The sequence below is a fragment of the Danio rerio genome, chromosome 17 (assembly GCF_049306965.1).
Source record: "Danio rerio strain Tuebingen ecotype United States chromosome 17, GRCz12tu, whole genome shotgun sequence".
Classification (NCBI taxonomy): domain Eukaryota; kingdom Metazoa; phylum Chordata; class Actinopteri; order Cypriniformes; family Danionidae; genus Danio; species Danio rerio.
The window spans coordinates 29,107,807-29,125,366 of record NC_133192.1 but is presented as its reverse complement, the minus strand read 5'-3'; the positions used below and the strand labels follow the sequence as shown (position 1 = coordinate 29,125,366).

At 36.5% G+C, this 17,560-nt stretch overlaps 1 protein-coding gene across 3 annotated transcripts in view; it reads right to left on the bottom strand.

Moving 5' to 3' along the window:
- Window positions 1-17,560, bottom strand: part of pacrg (PARK2 co-regulated) — a 160,611-nt gene that overhangs the window by 63,850 nt on the left and 79,201 nt on the right. For all 3 annotated transcript variants that reach the window (XR_012392704.1, NM_001007398.3, XM_068214400.2), the window contains 1 exon segment: window positions 2,743-2,914. Coding sequence is in view for 2 of the 3 variants with exons in the window: in NM_001007398.3 (NP_001007399.2) it covers window positions 2,743-2,914 (172 nt within the window). In the remaining variant the exon portion in view is untranslated.

Below are 17,560 nucleotides of genomic sequence, written 5' to 3'. Positions count from 1 at the left end.
CATCCATCCATCCATCCATCCATCCATCCATCCATCTATCTATCTGACTACCTAACCATTTTCCACACACCTGTCCATTCATCCATACACCCACCCAACCATCTTTCCATCCATCCATCCATCCATCCATCCATCCATCCATCCATCCATCCATCCATCCATCCATCCATCCATCCATCCATCCATCCATCCATCCATCCATCCATCCATCCATCTATCTATCTATCTATCTATCTATCTATCTATCTATCTATCTATCTATCTATCTATCTATCTATCTATCTATCTATCTATCTATCTATCTATCTATCTATCTATCTATCTATCTATCATCTGTATATCATTCCACACACCAAACCATCCAACACATCCATCTATTCACCCACTTACCTATTCATCCATACAAACTATTTTTTTAAACAGCAATTTAGCAGAATGAAGATGATTTATGTAATCATCCACCAGGAGTTCATTTATTCTTGATTGTGGCCTTTGATTGGGTCAGTGCAGAACATCACCCTTCTGATTTTCATTCTCTTCAGTGTGACCTCTGCTGTATGTGTAAGGTCAAGTTTTTATTTAGTTTTAAATAACTGTCTCCAGCAAGCTTATTGTGTTAGTGTGATGTGCTGTGCTAGGTTTATGCTAACATCGGGGTCAGCTGTGCTTACAGAACTGCCTAACTGAATTTATTCCTTGTGACACAGAATCAACATGGTGCTGGAAACATTTGTCAGTTTATGATCTACAGTGATATTACAGCATAACGGGATCGTTGCAATTTCTTTTGTTTCGTTTTGGTGAGCCTGTCTGAAATGCAGTCAGTTTGTTATTTTAAGCTGACAGAAGTGACAGTAATTCACTACAAGTAAAAAATGTGACTTTCTGTTGTTGTAGCTCATCTGCTTCAAGGTTTGACATGGAGGATAAGTCGCTTTGTTTGCTGGTTCTGTTCGCTCAACTATTTCATTCTTTGCTGATCCAGTCTAGTGAGAAGATATAAGTTTTCAATTTCCATGCAATGCTGATAACAGAACTGTTTAGAATATAGTAATGTGTTACTATTGTTATGTTAACAGTAACATAGACTTGTTTTGGATTCCTTTTTATCTTATATTTACTTCGTTAAATATTCTTCTGCTCTCCAAGCTATGAGAACATGGCAGCCAGACACACTCTACCAGCACAGCTCAGCATGGTAGCCTAACTGTGCCTAGACTCCAGGCAGGGAATAGTTTATTATCATGCCATGCCATACCAGGCTCTTATGGAAATACTGCTGGAACCATACCTAACTGTTTAGCATAATAGTGGAAGAGCAACTATCGCATTAGTTCTGGCAGGTCCCTAAGCTGATCCATGTCTACCTGTAATATAACACCAATCACATAAGGTCTTTTCAGTTCATTATTCAGCAGCTTATTATTTTGCTCAAGTGCTAATCACCCACCTCCATGCCCAACTGTTCCTCTCATCCAGTCAAGACTTGACATTGGTTATTTTTTACCCAGTGAGTCAGACCACTCAATTACTGTATGTTGTTCTATAAAATAGTCACTTAGAACATAAATGATATCTACTACATTAATCATTACTTTTGCTGCTGTTCTGTTCACCATAGGGGGTTATTCACACTCTGCCCATTTCTATCTATGGGCAGGGAGTGTTTGCTCAGAACAGAACCATATCCCCAATGCAAAATGTATGTTAGTTTTAAGTTATCTTTGACTTTAGTGATGCTCTTCTACAGAGTCTGACCTCAGTTGAAACAAGTGTTTATTTGTATTACTGTTGTCTTTCTATCAGCTCAACAAGCTGTTCTCTATGAAAAAGAATTTTCACCAACAAAACTGACCCTCACTGGAATTGTTTCTTATTTGGACCATTCTCTGTAAACCCCAGTGATGTCTGTGTGAAAATCGCAGTTGATCTGCCAATTTTTTAAAATACTCCGACCAGTCAGTCCAGGCCAACCTGGAACCAACAACCATGACATGTTTAGAGTCACTTATATGCCATTTCCTTTCCCTTTTGATGCTCAGCATAACTTCCTCTTGACCACATCTATATGCCTACATGAGTTGCTGCCAAGGGATTGGCTTATTAGATATTTGCATTATCAAGCAGTTGAACAGGTGTACCTAATAAAGTGGCCTGTGAAAACAACATTGTTTTGAATAAAAAGTCAAGAAAAAAGGAAAATTAACCAAAACTCACAATCTAAATAAAACCCACAGAATAACAAATCATTTAACATTATACATTACATAAACTTTAAAGGTGTCTTTTTACTTTGTTGCAAAATCCTTAGATAGTGTTGAGGAATAAAAAAGCTCAACAACCCCTGGCTAACAATAATGCACTGACACCCAATATTGCTCTCATAACACTGGATTCTCCTTCAGATGGTTGAACCCTCACAGACCTTTGGCCAAGCTCCACATAGGATATGCATTTTCAGCATTTTAAGGTTTGTTTTTCCATAAGCCAGATTTATGTAGTGTGACTGCTTTAAAGCTTTTGTGGGTCCCTTGGTAGCCTCCCTTCTTTTTTGTGTTTTAATATGCATTATTTATAAATTCTGTTTTAATGCTTCATACTTTCAAGTTGTTTAGGTACCTTCTAAAGATGAAATGCAAATCACTGAAGGCAGACTGATGCCATTTTTGCGATTTAATCGCTTTGGAGAGAAATTGATATTTTAGATCCAAGAGTGCCAAGTTTCCTCTTAATGCCACTCACTTTTGATAGGGATGATGAGCTGTGGAATAACAGGAAGGACTTTATTTCCGCCGTGCTCCAGCATGTCATGGATGCCCTGTCGAGCAAAGAACTCGTAAGGGTGAACCGTCTCGCACAGTCCATCAAAGAACAGGGGGAGGTAGTGATGGTAGTCCAGTTTTTCAATCTCCACCTGTTTAAAAACACACACGAGTGCAGGGTCAGAGTTATTCTAAATGTGTCTGTTCACAATGAAATGAATGAGGGCTTCAAAGAAGCGAAGGCTAAAGGGTTTGTGTGTTTTTAAATAACCCCCTTTGCGTCTGTCCTCAACAAATACTTACAAGGTTCAATTCGCATAAAGGGCAGCCCTCGTTTTAGTGGCCCCAAGCATGCCAACGTACATTCTGGAGGGGAGACTAGAAGGGACAGCTGTTCAGGGGCTTTATAACCCCCAAACATGGGACTATCACACATTCACACCTGTTCTGCTCGGGTTATGAGCATTGAAAATAGACCTGAATAGACTAGGCCTGTTTCCTGCCCTTGAGTATTTGACATAGAGTCTCACAAATATATTACTAATTTTATGTAAGTGACACAGTCTCTGTCTGTTGGTTTTATGAAACTTCTTACACAAACATTTTTTAAATAAATATTTATTTGCTTTTTTTTATAGAGAGAAAAACATTACCTGAATATTTGAAACTGCTTGTATTTTTGCATTTAGCCAACATATTTATCCAAAGCAACTAACAAAAGAGGAATGAAGAAATTTATCAAAACATAACCCACAATGCCAGTTTTTAGACAACTAGATCACAGCACAAACTAGAGAAGAGAAGAAATGTGGAAACAGGAGAAACAGGAAGAGTGAAAGCTTTGTTGAAATGAGTGATTTATTTACATTTTTAGTCATTGTTGTGAAGAAACAACAACAATGTGAAGTTTTACAGTAGTAAGTTGGTGTAGGGAGAAACTGATTCAGTTGTAATACATTCATTCATTCATTCATTTTCCTTTAGCTTATGCCCCATTCACACGGGGGATCAGCGTCAAAGCTTCCCATTCACTTAAATGGATGACGTCAGGCATTGCCGAACTGCATTGCCTTGTTTGCAGAGGTTGGGACATTATCAACTTTTCAAACGCTGACGGAAAAGTCAGCCAATCAGATCGCTGTATGCATATACACCAGCTCAGACAGTAGCTGATTGCTTACTCATTTTATTGGCTGATGCTGCTATGACGATCGAGTCAACCCCAACTTTAGACACACCCTCGGTCAAGCGTTGATGCTGCAGCCCCTTGTGAATCGGGCTTTAGTCCATTTATCAGGGGTTGCCACAGTGGAATGAACCGCCTACTATTCCGGCATTTGTTTTATGCAGCAGATTTTTGAAAAAGTTAATAAATAAATAAATAAATAAACAAATAAAAGCCACCATAGAAACCATATTATCCTGGATATATTATCTGAAATCTATTTAAGATATTATTAAAACAAATATTTTATTTTCTAAAGTTTTTATCATTAGTTATTTTAATATTAATATACAGTAATATACATGTTTATCTATTTTCAAAGTGTACTATTTTATTGTAAAACTAAAGTATTTAAATGCATTGCGCTATTCCATTTCTTGTAAGGTTAAAAGGGGGTAGTTAAATAAGTGTATATATGTGTGTGTCTGTATGTGTGTGTGTGTCTGTGTGTGTGTGTGTGTGCCCGCGGGCGTGCATGCGTATGTGTGCATGTGTGTGTGTGTGTGTGTGTCATATGACCCTTCAACAACTGTTCTTTGTAGTCGTAGCGTCATTGATACCTGAAGCTGAGAGCTTGAAAGTCGCCAGATCTCATCAAACCCCTCCTCAAAGATGAAAGCGCACTCGCGCACACACACACAACGCACGCACACACTGAAAGCACTGATTGCTTAGAGCCAATTTACTGGCTAACCTTGACCTTTTCTGACTTGGTCAAGATCATCTTGGTGAGTCATACAGCAGAACTCAAGTACAAAAGCAAATATGTGCAGTGTGCCGGCGGAGAGATGATACTCACTCACAAACACACACACACATATACTCACACACACACATACACAAACATGTACACATACACATATGAAAAGCAAGTGGAGACACATGCAGCTAAGCAGAGACAGATGTCTCCTATCAGCGGGGTGATGTCTGTAGGACACAGTCTCAGCCTTTAGCATTAATCACTGCACAACACTGTGAGTGTTTGTGTGGGTGGATCAGGTTTTACATTATGAGAACTAAATGTCCCAACATGGATATTAAAACAACAGCATTGTGTGGACCAGACACCAATGGCTCCTATAAATAATAATGAAACTTTAAGCGAATACACTGCTGGCAAAAACAGTTTTGGCTTTTCGTAAATTGTTTTAGTGTCATTTAAAGAAAACATCCAAATGCACTTTTAAAAGTTTTAAAGTCTTTTGTCGTAGCAATTCAGTAGCACTTACACAGGTTGCCTAAACTTTGCAGCTTCATCTATATATATGTTCTGAAGGTTTTTACAGAAGAATGTTTATACATAATTTATATAAAATTATAAACAATAAAAAAAGAAAAAAATGGATTGTTTGTGAAATTTATGGCTGTTTGCCGTATCTTTTGAATTATGGAGTGATACAAAGAGATTAATTGATTTGATTACATTAAGACTCAAAAAAAGAAAGACATATTTTTTAACAAGACTACACCGAATAAAATATATGCAAAATATCACATATTTAATTCAATCATGACTCATTTGGATAGGTAAAGAGCCTTTCAGAAAAGTTGTATTACAAAAAGGTTTTCAATTCTTAATGTAATTAATCGCATGGAAAAATATAATGACTACTGTTATTATACAGTTTTACCCTATTCACATACAGTGTTTTGCTTTAAACATATAGATAGACGTGAAGACATATTAGGGCATATGAATTATGAACTAATTTAATTTCTTTTCAGCTTAGTCCCTTTATTAAACAGCGGACTGAACTGCCAACTTATTCAACATATGGATTACGCAGCGGATGTGGAGCAATCGGAAGAAACCCACACGAACACAGGGAGAACATGCAATTAATTTAAAAAACAGTCAATAAAAAGTATCTACAAGGTGGGCCATTTATATGGATACACCTTAATAAAATGGGATTGGTTGCTAATATTAGCGTCCTGTTTGTGGCACATTAGTATATGTGAGAGGACAAACTTTTCAAGATGGGTGGTGACTATAGCCCCTTTCACACAGTGATACCGGTAAATATCCGGAAAATTTCCGGAATGACTTTACCGGTATATTCAAAAAAGCGCTGTTCACACAGGCAAGGAAGTTACAGAAATTTTCCGGAAAAGAGCATTCACACATCCATTCCAAAATACCGGTAAATTCTGACATCATTCACCACAAATGAGCTTTAAACGGCTGCGCTTGTATTTGTAAACATTTGACTAAATTACAAACTCTGTGGATGATCAATATTGTGAACAACTTTCGCAGGATCACTTTCGCATGTCGAGATGTTCATAATATGTGCGTGTGCAGGCGCTCACAGGCTGTTTCACAGGCACACGCAAAGCTTGAAGGTAAACAAACAACGGCTTATCATAAGCATCTCATCGATGATTATTTACACAGTTGGCATTAAGAAGAACATATAAACGTGATCTGACTAACTTCTAGCAGCTAAATGTGTCTGGAAAAATATTCAAAGGCTTTTATTCTCATAAACCGCGCGGACGTAAATGCGTCTGACTGTTGTGATTGGCTAAAGCAGACGTCTCACGTCAGCACGTTCTAGACGTGCACGCGCTTATTACGGCAATCTTACTTTTGCATTCACACAGCGCAGCATTCCGGCAAATTGCCGGTAATGTTACAATTTCTCTTTCCGGAAAATAGCCAGAACGAATTTACCGGTATTTTCAAAAAGGACCTGTTCACACATACACACCTTTCCGGAAAATTGCCGGCAATTTTCCGGAAAGGTCTGTATGTGTGAAAGGGGCTTATGGTGGCCATTTTGAAGTCGGCCATCTTGGATCCAACTTTTGTTTTTTCAATAGGAAGAGGATCATTCAACACATCAAACTTATTGAGAAATTCACAAGAAAAACAATGGTGCACTTGATTTTAACGTAACTTTGTTCTTTCATGAGTTATTTACAAGTTTCTGACCACTTATAAAATGTGTTCAATGTGCTGTGTTACCTTGTCAATGCAACCCTCTTCTCCCACTCTTCACCCACTGATAGCAACACCGCAGGAGAAATGCCAGCACAGGCTTCCAGTATCCGTAGTTTTAGGTGCTGCACATCTTGTATCTTCACACCATAGACAATTGTCTTCAGATGACCCCAAAGATAAAAGTCTAAGGGGGTCAGACCGGGAGACTTGGGGGCCATTCAACTGCCCCACGATGACCAATCCACTTTTAAGGAAACATTCATTTATTCGTTCATTTAGGAATGCTCGAACCTGACACCCATAATGTGATGGTGCATCATCTTGCTGGTAAAACTCAGGGAACATGCCAGCTTCAGTGCATAAAGAAGGAAACACATCATCATGTACCCATGTCAAATATCCAGTGGCCTTGAGGATTCCATTGATGAAGAACGGCCCCACTATATTTTTTGTCCATGGTGTGAAGATACAAGATGTGCAACACCTGAAACTATGGATACTGGAAGCCTTTGCTGGCATTTTTCCAGCGGTGTTACTATCAGTGTGTGAAGAGTGGGAGAAGAGGGTTGCATTGACAATCCAACACAATGGGCAGCACATTGAACACATTTTATAAGTGGTCAGAAACTTGTAAATAACTAATGAAAGAACAAAGTTACGTTAAAACCGAGCAAACCATTGTTTTTCTTGTCAAATTCAAATAAGATGGTGTGTGAAATGATCCTCTTCCTATTAAAAAAACAAAAGTTGGTCCAAGATGGCCAACTTCAAAATGGCCACCATGGTCACCACCCATCTTAAAAAGTTTGCCCCCTCACATATACTAATGTGCCACAAACAGGACGTTAATATCAGCAACCATTCCCATTTTATTAAGGTTATCCATTTAATGGCCCACCCCGTACATGATAAAAACACATATATGTGTGCAGATCTCCAAGTAATGTTGTGAAAGGTTGAAGGGATATTGCGGGTTGTGAGATTCAATGGGTATTATTAGTTGTTGTGAATTCAGTGGCAGCATGTGTGCTCGTTATAACCAAATGTGCTGAACCACCTTGATAAAATTCACACTCCTATACAGAGAAAAAAAAGAGACACAAAACACTTCCTGTATCCTTTTTTCTTGCAAACAGTCTGGGTTTTTAAATCAATTACAAAGATGTATTTTTGCCTATTATCCTGTTAATTATTTAATAATTAAAACACCAATGTGTTTTGTTTTTTAAAATGTTTGGAGTTGGTTACATATGTGTACATCAAAGATTTGGACGTCCACTGCTGACAAAATGTCCATGTTTGTTGCAAAAAGCAATGATTAGGATCCAGAATGATTATTTTGAATAATTGCACTCTATTGATCTCATTCTTGATACTGTACTTTTTAATTATATTATTCTGTTAACTTCTATTCATTGGATACCACTGTTTAAAGAGATTGCAGGGGAAGGGGGTGGGGTGGTTGAATTGATATATGTGATTATATTGACTTTTCAGCCTGTATGCTTTCTTAATAATAATATTTAAAAATAAATAAATAAATAAATAAATAACTTAAAAACTTAAAATGTTTTTAGTCATCGGGGTTAGGGTTAAAAAAAAATACTACAATCAAAAATTGGGCACAAAATAGTACCTTACCAAAGTCTAATTAACTATAAAATCAATATTTTTTTATGATAAAATATTGAAAGACAAACTTTACCTTTACTTTTTAAAAATCAAGTGATACACGTCATAGTTTAAAACACTTTAACACACTTCCTTAACTTACTCTCACACAGCCACTGTATAGCATATCCAAGCAAAGGTGCTTAATAAAATGAATATAAATAATTAATATATAATAAAAAAGATCAACACTGCATGTTTTCTTTTTATACAGTATGTCTGACAAACGTTTAAAAGCAATAAAGGCACTGAAGGCCATATACTGTTTCTACATCCCCCCTAACAACAACCTTCATGCCTATTTCACAACACACACAATTGCGGTTTTCATTTCACAGCCCATATTAAAACATTACAGCATTCACACAGCTTGTGTTCACTAATCCAATAAATTCCACTTCCTGTCACTCATTTTCCATTTCAATATCCTGTGGGGTGTGGCAAATTTCATTCAAATTCCTATTTGTGAAGAGCAAGCCAGCCAATTCTTGAATTGTGAATTGTGCTTGCTCCTGGTGTGTGAGCGCTTGTCCTTTAAAAGGATTTTGATAGCTCTCACGTCTGTCAAACTATTTGTGTAACATATTGATTCAGAGCTGCCGGAGATGTTAAAGGGAAGACAAATGATTTGTCACCAGTGCAGAAACAAAGAAATATGAGGAGCATCACACATGCTGCATCTCTGACATGCATAAACCACAGCGAGCAAAATGGCTCAAGGAAAATTCCATTTTGAGTTTATAATGCAAAATAACATTTGACAATATCACCAAAAATATATAGTAACTACTCACTAATTTTATTTGTTAGTGTTGGTCACACTTAGAGGAATTGGGACTGTATTTTAAGACTGCATCATACTAAAAATTCTGAATAAAAGCCAAAAAATCTGGATGCACTTGGCTAAAACCCAAATATGAAAATGGTTTGTAATGATTATTTGCTATAGACCATGTCAATGTGGCGATGTCATTGGCCCATGAACACATCTTGCTCGTTGTCAAACTATTTTAAAAGTATAAGTATTACTCCCCCCCCCCCCCCCCCCCAACCCCCTACCATTACACAGTATGTCTGATAATATTTTTGTTCTTCTGGAGAAGAAGGTCTCGGAAGTCTCATTTGTTTTATTTTGGCTAGCAGTTTTACATTTTTCAAAAGCCATTTTAAAGTCAATATTATCAACCCCTTTAAGCTAGATTTTTTTTTCGATAGTGTACAGAACAAATCATCATTATACAATAACTTGCCTAATTACCCTAACCTGCCTAGTTAACCTAATTAACCTAGTTAAGCCTTTAAATGTCTCTTCAAGCTGTATAGATGTGTCTTGAAAATTATCTAGTAAAATATTGTTTATTGTCGTCATGGCAAAAATAAAATAAATCAGTTATAAGAAATGAGTTATTAAACTATTATGTTTAGAAATGTGTTGAAAAAAATCTTCTCTCCGTTAAACAGAAATTGGGAAAAAAAATAAATAAGGGGCTAATAATTCAGGGGGGCTAATAATTCTGACTTCAACTGTACTTAAGGGCCATTGTTATTGTTTACGTCCCTCAAAATGGTCTAGTTTATTTAATAATATAATTTTGTAAGACTTTCAGAATTGAACTTGACAACTTAAACAACACTGATTTAAAAAAAAAAAAAAAAAAAACACATTTTATTAGTAGAGTCGAGAGGCATTTTACCAGCATTGACACCACAGTAGCGTTATTTCAAACTACAAGAATGCATATATTACATGAAAATGTCCTCTCAGCGCATTATTTGAGCATACTTTCCAGTTCCAGGGAGCATGTGCAGTTCATTAAAAAGTTTACAAGTTCATGAATGGAATATCTACTGAGCAGAATACTGAGCCATTTTGAACATTGACTGTACTGCTCTTGTCCTTTGTTTGATGCAGGAACAAACCACCCTTTGCATGGCACAATGAAATGAATGGGTTTCATAGCACTGTGCTTTCCGCATCCAGTGTAAAAGTAACTTCACTCTGTGCAGTAACGGCTAGAGGGAGAGTGAAACCAGTGAACTGAATTTTTTTCCCGGCTCATGTTTTCATCGTTTTGGGGCATAATTTCCATCCCTGCATTCCATTGCATAGTATGATTTAACATATTTATCATCACTCCTGTGATTCAAACTAAAACGTAACTAAACTAACATAATTAAGAAATTTTATTAAAAGCAAATTAACTTTTGTGGTTATGTCAATTTACAGTTGAAGCAAAAATTGTTAGCCCTCCTGTGATTTTTTTTTTTTTAATTGTAAGGATGGCTGAGTCTCTCCATAATATATAAATCCTGAGACCTGTTATGGAATTCCTTGCAACACGACCAAAAGAATTGTCAGGCACTTAAACAATAGTCTAATCTGAGAAGATGATCAGCTAGGAAACCAGTTGTTCAACTGTCCCAGTCACCCACCCTGAGCCACCCTCTTTGCCCTTGACTTTTCCTTCTCCATCACAGCAGATCACTCACATATCACACAGGATGTCTAAGTTTTTATCACGGCGTATCTTGAGGCTATATATTTATGTTAGGTGTCTTTTAAATGTCTCTGTGAGATTGGTAAAGTAGTCTTAATTACACTTTAATATTTCTCTTGTATATGTTAATTTGGGTTTTGGCTTTGTTAAGATCTTTGACAGATGCTCCACTCTAGGAAAATGACTGGACAAGAGTCTTTGTGAAGTCTTTATTGTCTTTTGTTGCGATTTGAGTATTTAAGGGAAAGGTGCAAAGGTGTCTGTGAGATCCTGTATCCAGGATATCCAGTTGCAGTGTGTGAGTCTCTGAGCTCTGCACCAAGACTTATATGCTGCAGCGTACTTCTACATGATTAGGTATTAATCTCTAACTCTTAAATGTATCTTTGGGTAATTGATGTTGTACATTTCTGAATTGGCTTATTTTGTTTAATTATGTGAAGTGGAATGGAAAATCTTTGCCTGACAGATAAATGTAAAATTCTTGTTTAACTCTAATATCTCCTGAAACTAGTAGATTGTTTAGGCTGATGTTTCTGCAACCTATGACTGGGATTGCTCATGCACTCGGACTTAATGGATGGAGCATAGGGACTGCATTAGAGACCTGTTGATTTCTGACAATCACTGACTTAGTATGATATAATCTAGTGGCTAAATCAAAGTTTCTTTATGTATGAGAAAGCATAAGGCTGCCTAATATTACTTAAAGGAAATTAGTTATCCTCCATCTAAGAACCAGGCGAGGATGTGTCTGAGCAAATGTAACTGGCCAGCATGCTGTATCTAAGCGACTTCGGGTAAACTATTTATTAGGTTAATCAATCTAAATTAGATCAAATCACAAGGCGATCAGCTTGAATTGGATGAATCTAAACTTAAATGATTATAAATTGGAGTCAAATGGAATTTGGAATTGGAAACAAAATAAAATAAATTTTAACAAATTAAAATATTTATTTTCAGATGTGCTAAAAAAAAGTCTTTCATTGCCTTTAACCTTCACCCATGCTGTTAGTTCCGTCATTGGACTAATAGATGGACCTTTACAAAATATTTCCCAAATTATGTTTAACAGAGCAAAGATTTTTTTCACAGTATTTACGATAATATTGTTTGTTTTATTTAGACTAGAATAAAAGCAGTTTTTAAAAATATACAGGAAGGCTAATAATTCATGAGGGCTTATAATTCTGACTTCAACTATACATGATATTAAAACATCAAATTAAATTTAACATAATTTAAATATTAAGAATTTAAATAGTTATTCTCTTCTATCAAAGTAAGGCAACATAAAAAAACATATCCTTAATATACATCATATAAATTTTTTACAGTGCAGAAACTAAACCTCAATCTTCACTATTTACAAATGACTTCATCTGCTCTCATTTCAAAAGCCACAAGTAAATACAAAGTTAGCTTTAGAGAGAGTGAGCCTGGTCATAACAGGTTAGTAAGACAAATCAGGGTTAACTCATAGCAGCCCTCATGACGACACAGTAGCAAATAAGTGAGCGGTGAAACTACAGGTGCAGTCAGAGAGTCAAATCTGGGAGTCAGTGAAACATGAAAAGTGCTGGTCTCGCTGAAAGAGTTTCTGTCGAATGGTTGCAATTATGATCCTTTTGGAAGCCATTAAAACTGTAACTGGCCATGAGCAAGGCTGTTGAAAGCTCTTAATGCCTGACAGATTGAGCAGACAGACAGACAGGTGCATTTTGAGCTGCAGTGGAACGGATGAGGCAGAGCCGAAACTAACCGCTCTCTGGCACCGAGATGAGACATAAGGCTTGAAGTGAGCGCCAGCAGCACATTTCTCCCACAAAAACACCTGTAGGGGGAAATGGCCAACCCGTGATGTCTATGATGAAGATGAACTACCAAATCAGGCCACTTGATTTTAGACCATCACAGGAACTGGAAGACAGGAAGAGCTCAAGGACACTCAAAGGACTTTCTGAAGACCACTGAGATGGTACTGTACACAACATAGACCTGTTCCTCACAGATTTCAAGCCGGACAGACTTTTTATGCTTTTTAGTGTGAGAGAGGAAGTAAACACTGTGAGAGAGTCTGTGTGACCTGTGCAAGTGAAATATGTCATTGTATTTCAGAGGGAGGAAAATAACTTGACATCTATTTTTTCCTACATTCCTGCTGTAAGACAGAGGAGTGCTTTTACTAGCATGAGAAGAGGAGAGGGAGCAAACATTTTCAGGCTTATTCGAAAATCTTTCTTTTCTTTTTTTCTGAGATGGTTGTCACTAGCTGACACACAGGGGAACATGTGGCACAGGCAGGGCTGTCAAGATTTATGAATACACCACATGAATATATGATTATATAATCATATATAAAGTCCTATAGGATAAAATCCCTCTTGATCATGATGCAACTCAATCAAGAAACAAATGATGAATATTTTAATGTAAATCATTTATAAACATTATCATGAAAAGTAATAATTATTCATTTCATTTAAATTTTTGTTCATTTCCATATATTATATTTATATTCTTTTTATGTGTATACTTTTAAAGGAACCCAAAGTTAATGTTAAATGTGTGTGCTTCTTGATGTAATCACAAGCTCAACTGTAGTTTTTAATCAGTTGAATAGCTGGAATGTGCCAGCTGCAGGAATATTGTGCTAAAAATTATTTGAAAGGATAGGATTCTACCAAACAAACTGTTTAGACCAATGATGATTAAAGACAATGCATCATCATCTGTTTGTGTGCCTGTGTATAGACCGTTTTCTTAAAACACTAAATTACCCATTATGCTTTGCATGTATGCACAAGGAGAATGCTAAGATCTTCCGGTCAGCAACTAATGCGTTTAAACAGTCACATTTGGACAGCTTTGAAATGATAGTTTTGATCTGTTCTACCTGCTTTTATCATCTTTGAACTAATACTGTTGTGGATCAGCCCCACCTCCTTGACTGATTTTTAAAAAAATGCAATCTAAAAGGATGGAAAACAACTGCTGTGAGGCATTTTCCCCTCATTGTCAGAGTGCCGTTTAAATAAAGCCTTGTCATCACTAAATCAATATTTTCTCTTTCTTTAAAGCATATAACCAGCCCAAACAAATGTAATTCACCAAAATGTTTGACACACACGCATAGCCTGTACTGTCCCACTAACCCACTGATTTAATAACTGTGACAAAGTGAAAATAAAGTGACATTTTGAAATGACATAAATACACAAACCATGGTAAACACAATGCACTAAATGAAACATAAACGGCTCACGCATAGAACCAACATGCAAATCAGCCAGCAGAGTATGAGTAACAGACTTTTATTGGTCATTTTTGTAAATTGCATCACTTACATACCTGTTAAGTACCATGCCATGAATGGTTTGCTCTATGATGCAGTGAAGTATTGCATGTGTGTGTGTGTGTGTGTGTGTGTGCGTGTGTTGAAGAGCCGCTGAGTTAACAGCTGACAGGCCAGGGAAACACACACACACACACACACACACACAGAGAGACACACACACACAAACACTGTATTTCGGACGGCAGACACGTGAACTAGGAGAAAGTTTTTCTCGTGCGCTTGAACCACATCTGACAGATTATAACGACTTTAAAACACACCTTTCAAAGTTGTGTGTCACAAAAACACTCCATAATCCACTCAAAATGCTAACAAAACCCATTTTTGGAGAGCAAATTACCGGTTGTAAACACTGTAAACGAAAGTTCTAAACATTCTAACAAAAAACGCTGATCGCTATGGCGCCCTTCATGCAGCACCCAAGAAAAAGGTCTATAAACTGGCCTTGAAGAACTACCCTTTGCTTTGAGCAACCAGAATGGAACCTCTTGTGTTTCTTCTGTATTGTTCCCTTGCTTTAAGAAAATGAATCTTCCTGAGTCCTCATATTATATTATATTATATTATATTATATTATATTATATTATATTATATTATATTATATTATATTATATTATATTATATTATATTATATTATATCATATTATATTATATTATATTATATTATATTATATTATATTATATTATATTATATTATATCTGAAGAATTCCACTCTCTTAACATTAATGAACCAATATTACGTGCGACATGACTAAACAAACAAGAAAATTATATCACAGGAGACAGTCATCTTTTCCTGCTGCTCCAGTCACCTGAGGTAAAAAAAAAAAAAAAGCCAACCTCCTTTTGATGATGTGCATATCATACAGTTGGTCAGGATAACAATAATGCTGCATGACTCAACCCTGGCTTTCCATCACAACACAAACACACATCTTCATGTACTTAAGCTAATGTGAAGAGAGTGCTGTAGTGTCAGCGGTGGTGAAGAGCTGCAGGGTATGAAGGGCTGTAATGCCAGGCTGGAGCTTCAGACGGAGATGACAGGTATTGTCAGGAAACTCAGTGAGCGGCCAGCGGAAGGAGACGAGCTTGTCTCTGACGGGTTTATTGAAAAAGCTGCGGGCGCAAACAGCTTGAGCCAACAGGACTCCACAACACACACTCACAATACATGGAAATAGACATACTTATTTATCATTCTGCTTCTAAAGGTGTATTTTTTCCTCTCATTTCATCAGGGACTAAATGCATTCAGCAGGAGGGAATGCACACATACAGAGACTGTATAAAAAGATAGGTATATTACATACTGAGGTAGGTCTAGTGGTTAATAATATATATGCACTTCAACAAATTAAAATGGTCAGTAAAGGTCATAACTTACGTAAGGTTCTAAATCAGATATGATATGAGGAACCCCATATTATAAAAAGACATGAACGAAAAGAAAACAGAACTGAATTAAAACAAAAAACAAGCAGAAAAGAAACAAAAAAAAGCAAACACAAAACAAAAACTACATAAAAAAATAAAACAGAAAACAAACAACACAGTTACCAGCATATTAAATATATATATATATATATATAAAAAAGCCATAAACACAACAAAAAGGAAAACAAAAAAATTAAATAACAAACCGATTAAAACAGATCGCTGGGAAACACGCAGTTCGCTGGAGTACTACAAATCCACCACATTATGGACTACAACTCCATCCATGCACTCTGCTCACACACACCTGATTCAAGTTCCGGTGATGAGTACACACACAGCTTTTAAATACTAGTATTTAAAGTGTCCACACATGGACCTTAAATACTACGCACACACACACATACACACTCACACACACACACACACACACACACACATCTGGGCCGAGTCTGTTTACCACATTACAAATACACAACTACATAATTGCAAACACAAAAACAAAAATAGAACAGAACACAACAAAACAAAACTAAACAAAACAACAGAACAGAGAAAAACAGAACAAAAATAAAACAAACAAAAACTAAATGGAACAGAATAAAAAACACTGTTAGCAATGTACTGCATACACAAAATAAAACAGAACTGAACAAAACAAAGGAATAAAATAAAAAACAAAACAGAGCGAAGCAAAGCAGACCAAAATAAAAAAAGACAACAAACAAAACAAAATAAAACATAAATTCAAATACAAAGCTAAATACAAACATATTCTGTCATGATCAACAGCGATCTAACCCTCATAGATCGCTGGAGAACATTCACCCGGACTACAATCCTGTCATTACAGGAACTACAAATCCTGTCATGCACCACACACACACACACCTGTTCCGGTTCTCCTTTGATTACTTACGCACACAGCTGGGAGCTGCTCAAAGAATAATTACATGGACCATATATACAGCGCACACACACACACACACACACACACACATACACACAGACACAAACGCTGCTGTTTTTTCTTGTTGGTGCATACCCTGTTACATTCTGAAGCAAAATCCTCACTCTGTTGTCATCCAACTCCCTTGTAGTTACATATACAGTCATGAGCAACTCAAAACCAAAACACACACAAAACCAAAACATTTACAAAACATAAATTTCATATTTAAAATGTTAATTTAAAAAAGTGAAAGTAAGAACGAGTCACTAAATAATATGATTAACTAATAATTAATGTGTTTATCAATTTATTTTATTAGTTTCAATTTAAAAAAAGTCTTCAAAAGTTCAGGGGAATATCCTTTTTCAGTAAATCCACTTTCAATGAGAGAGGCAGGTGGAAGAGAGAGCAGGAATGAAAGTGCTGTGGATGAGTGATAGAGAAGTGAAGTGCACTTTTGAGAGCTGTGTGAGGAACACTGATGCCGAAGGCAACTGCCTATATTACCTACGCCAGGATCAGGCACTCAAACCAGCACTCATATCGGCAATGTCAATTTAAATATGGCTTAAAACATTCCTCAGCCTCGTTCCTTTTTTCTCTCCATCATCTCCTGTCACCCTAAATGTGGTTTCTCCAACTAAATGGTGCGCTGAATGAGTTTAAAATGTAGTTAGCAATGACATGGTAAAACCAAACCTCAAAC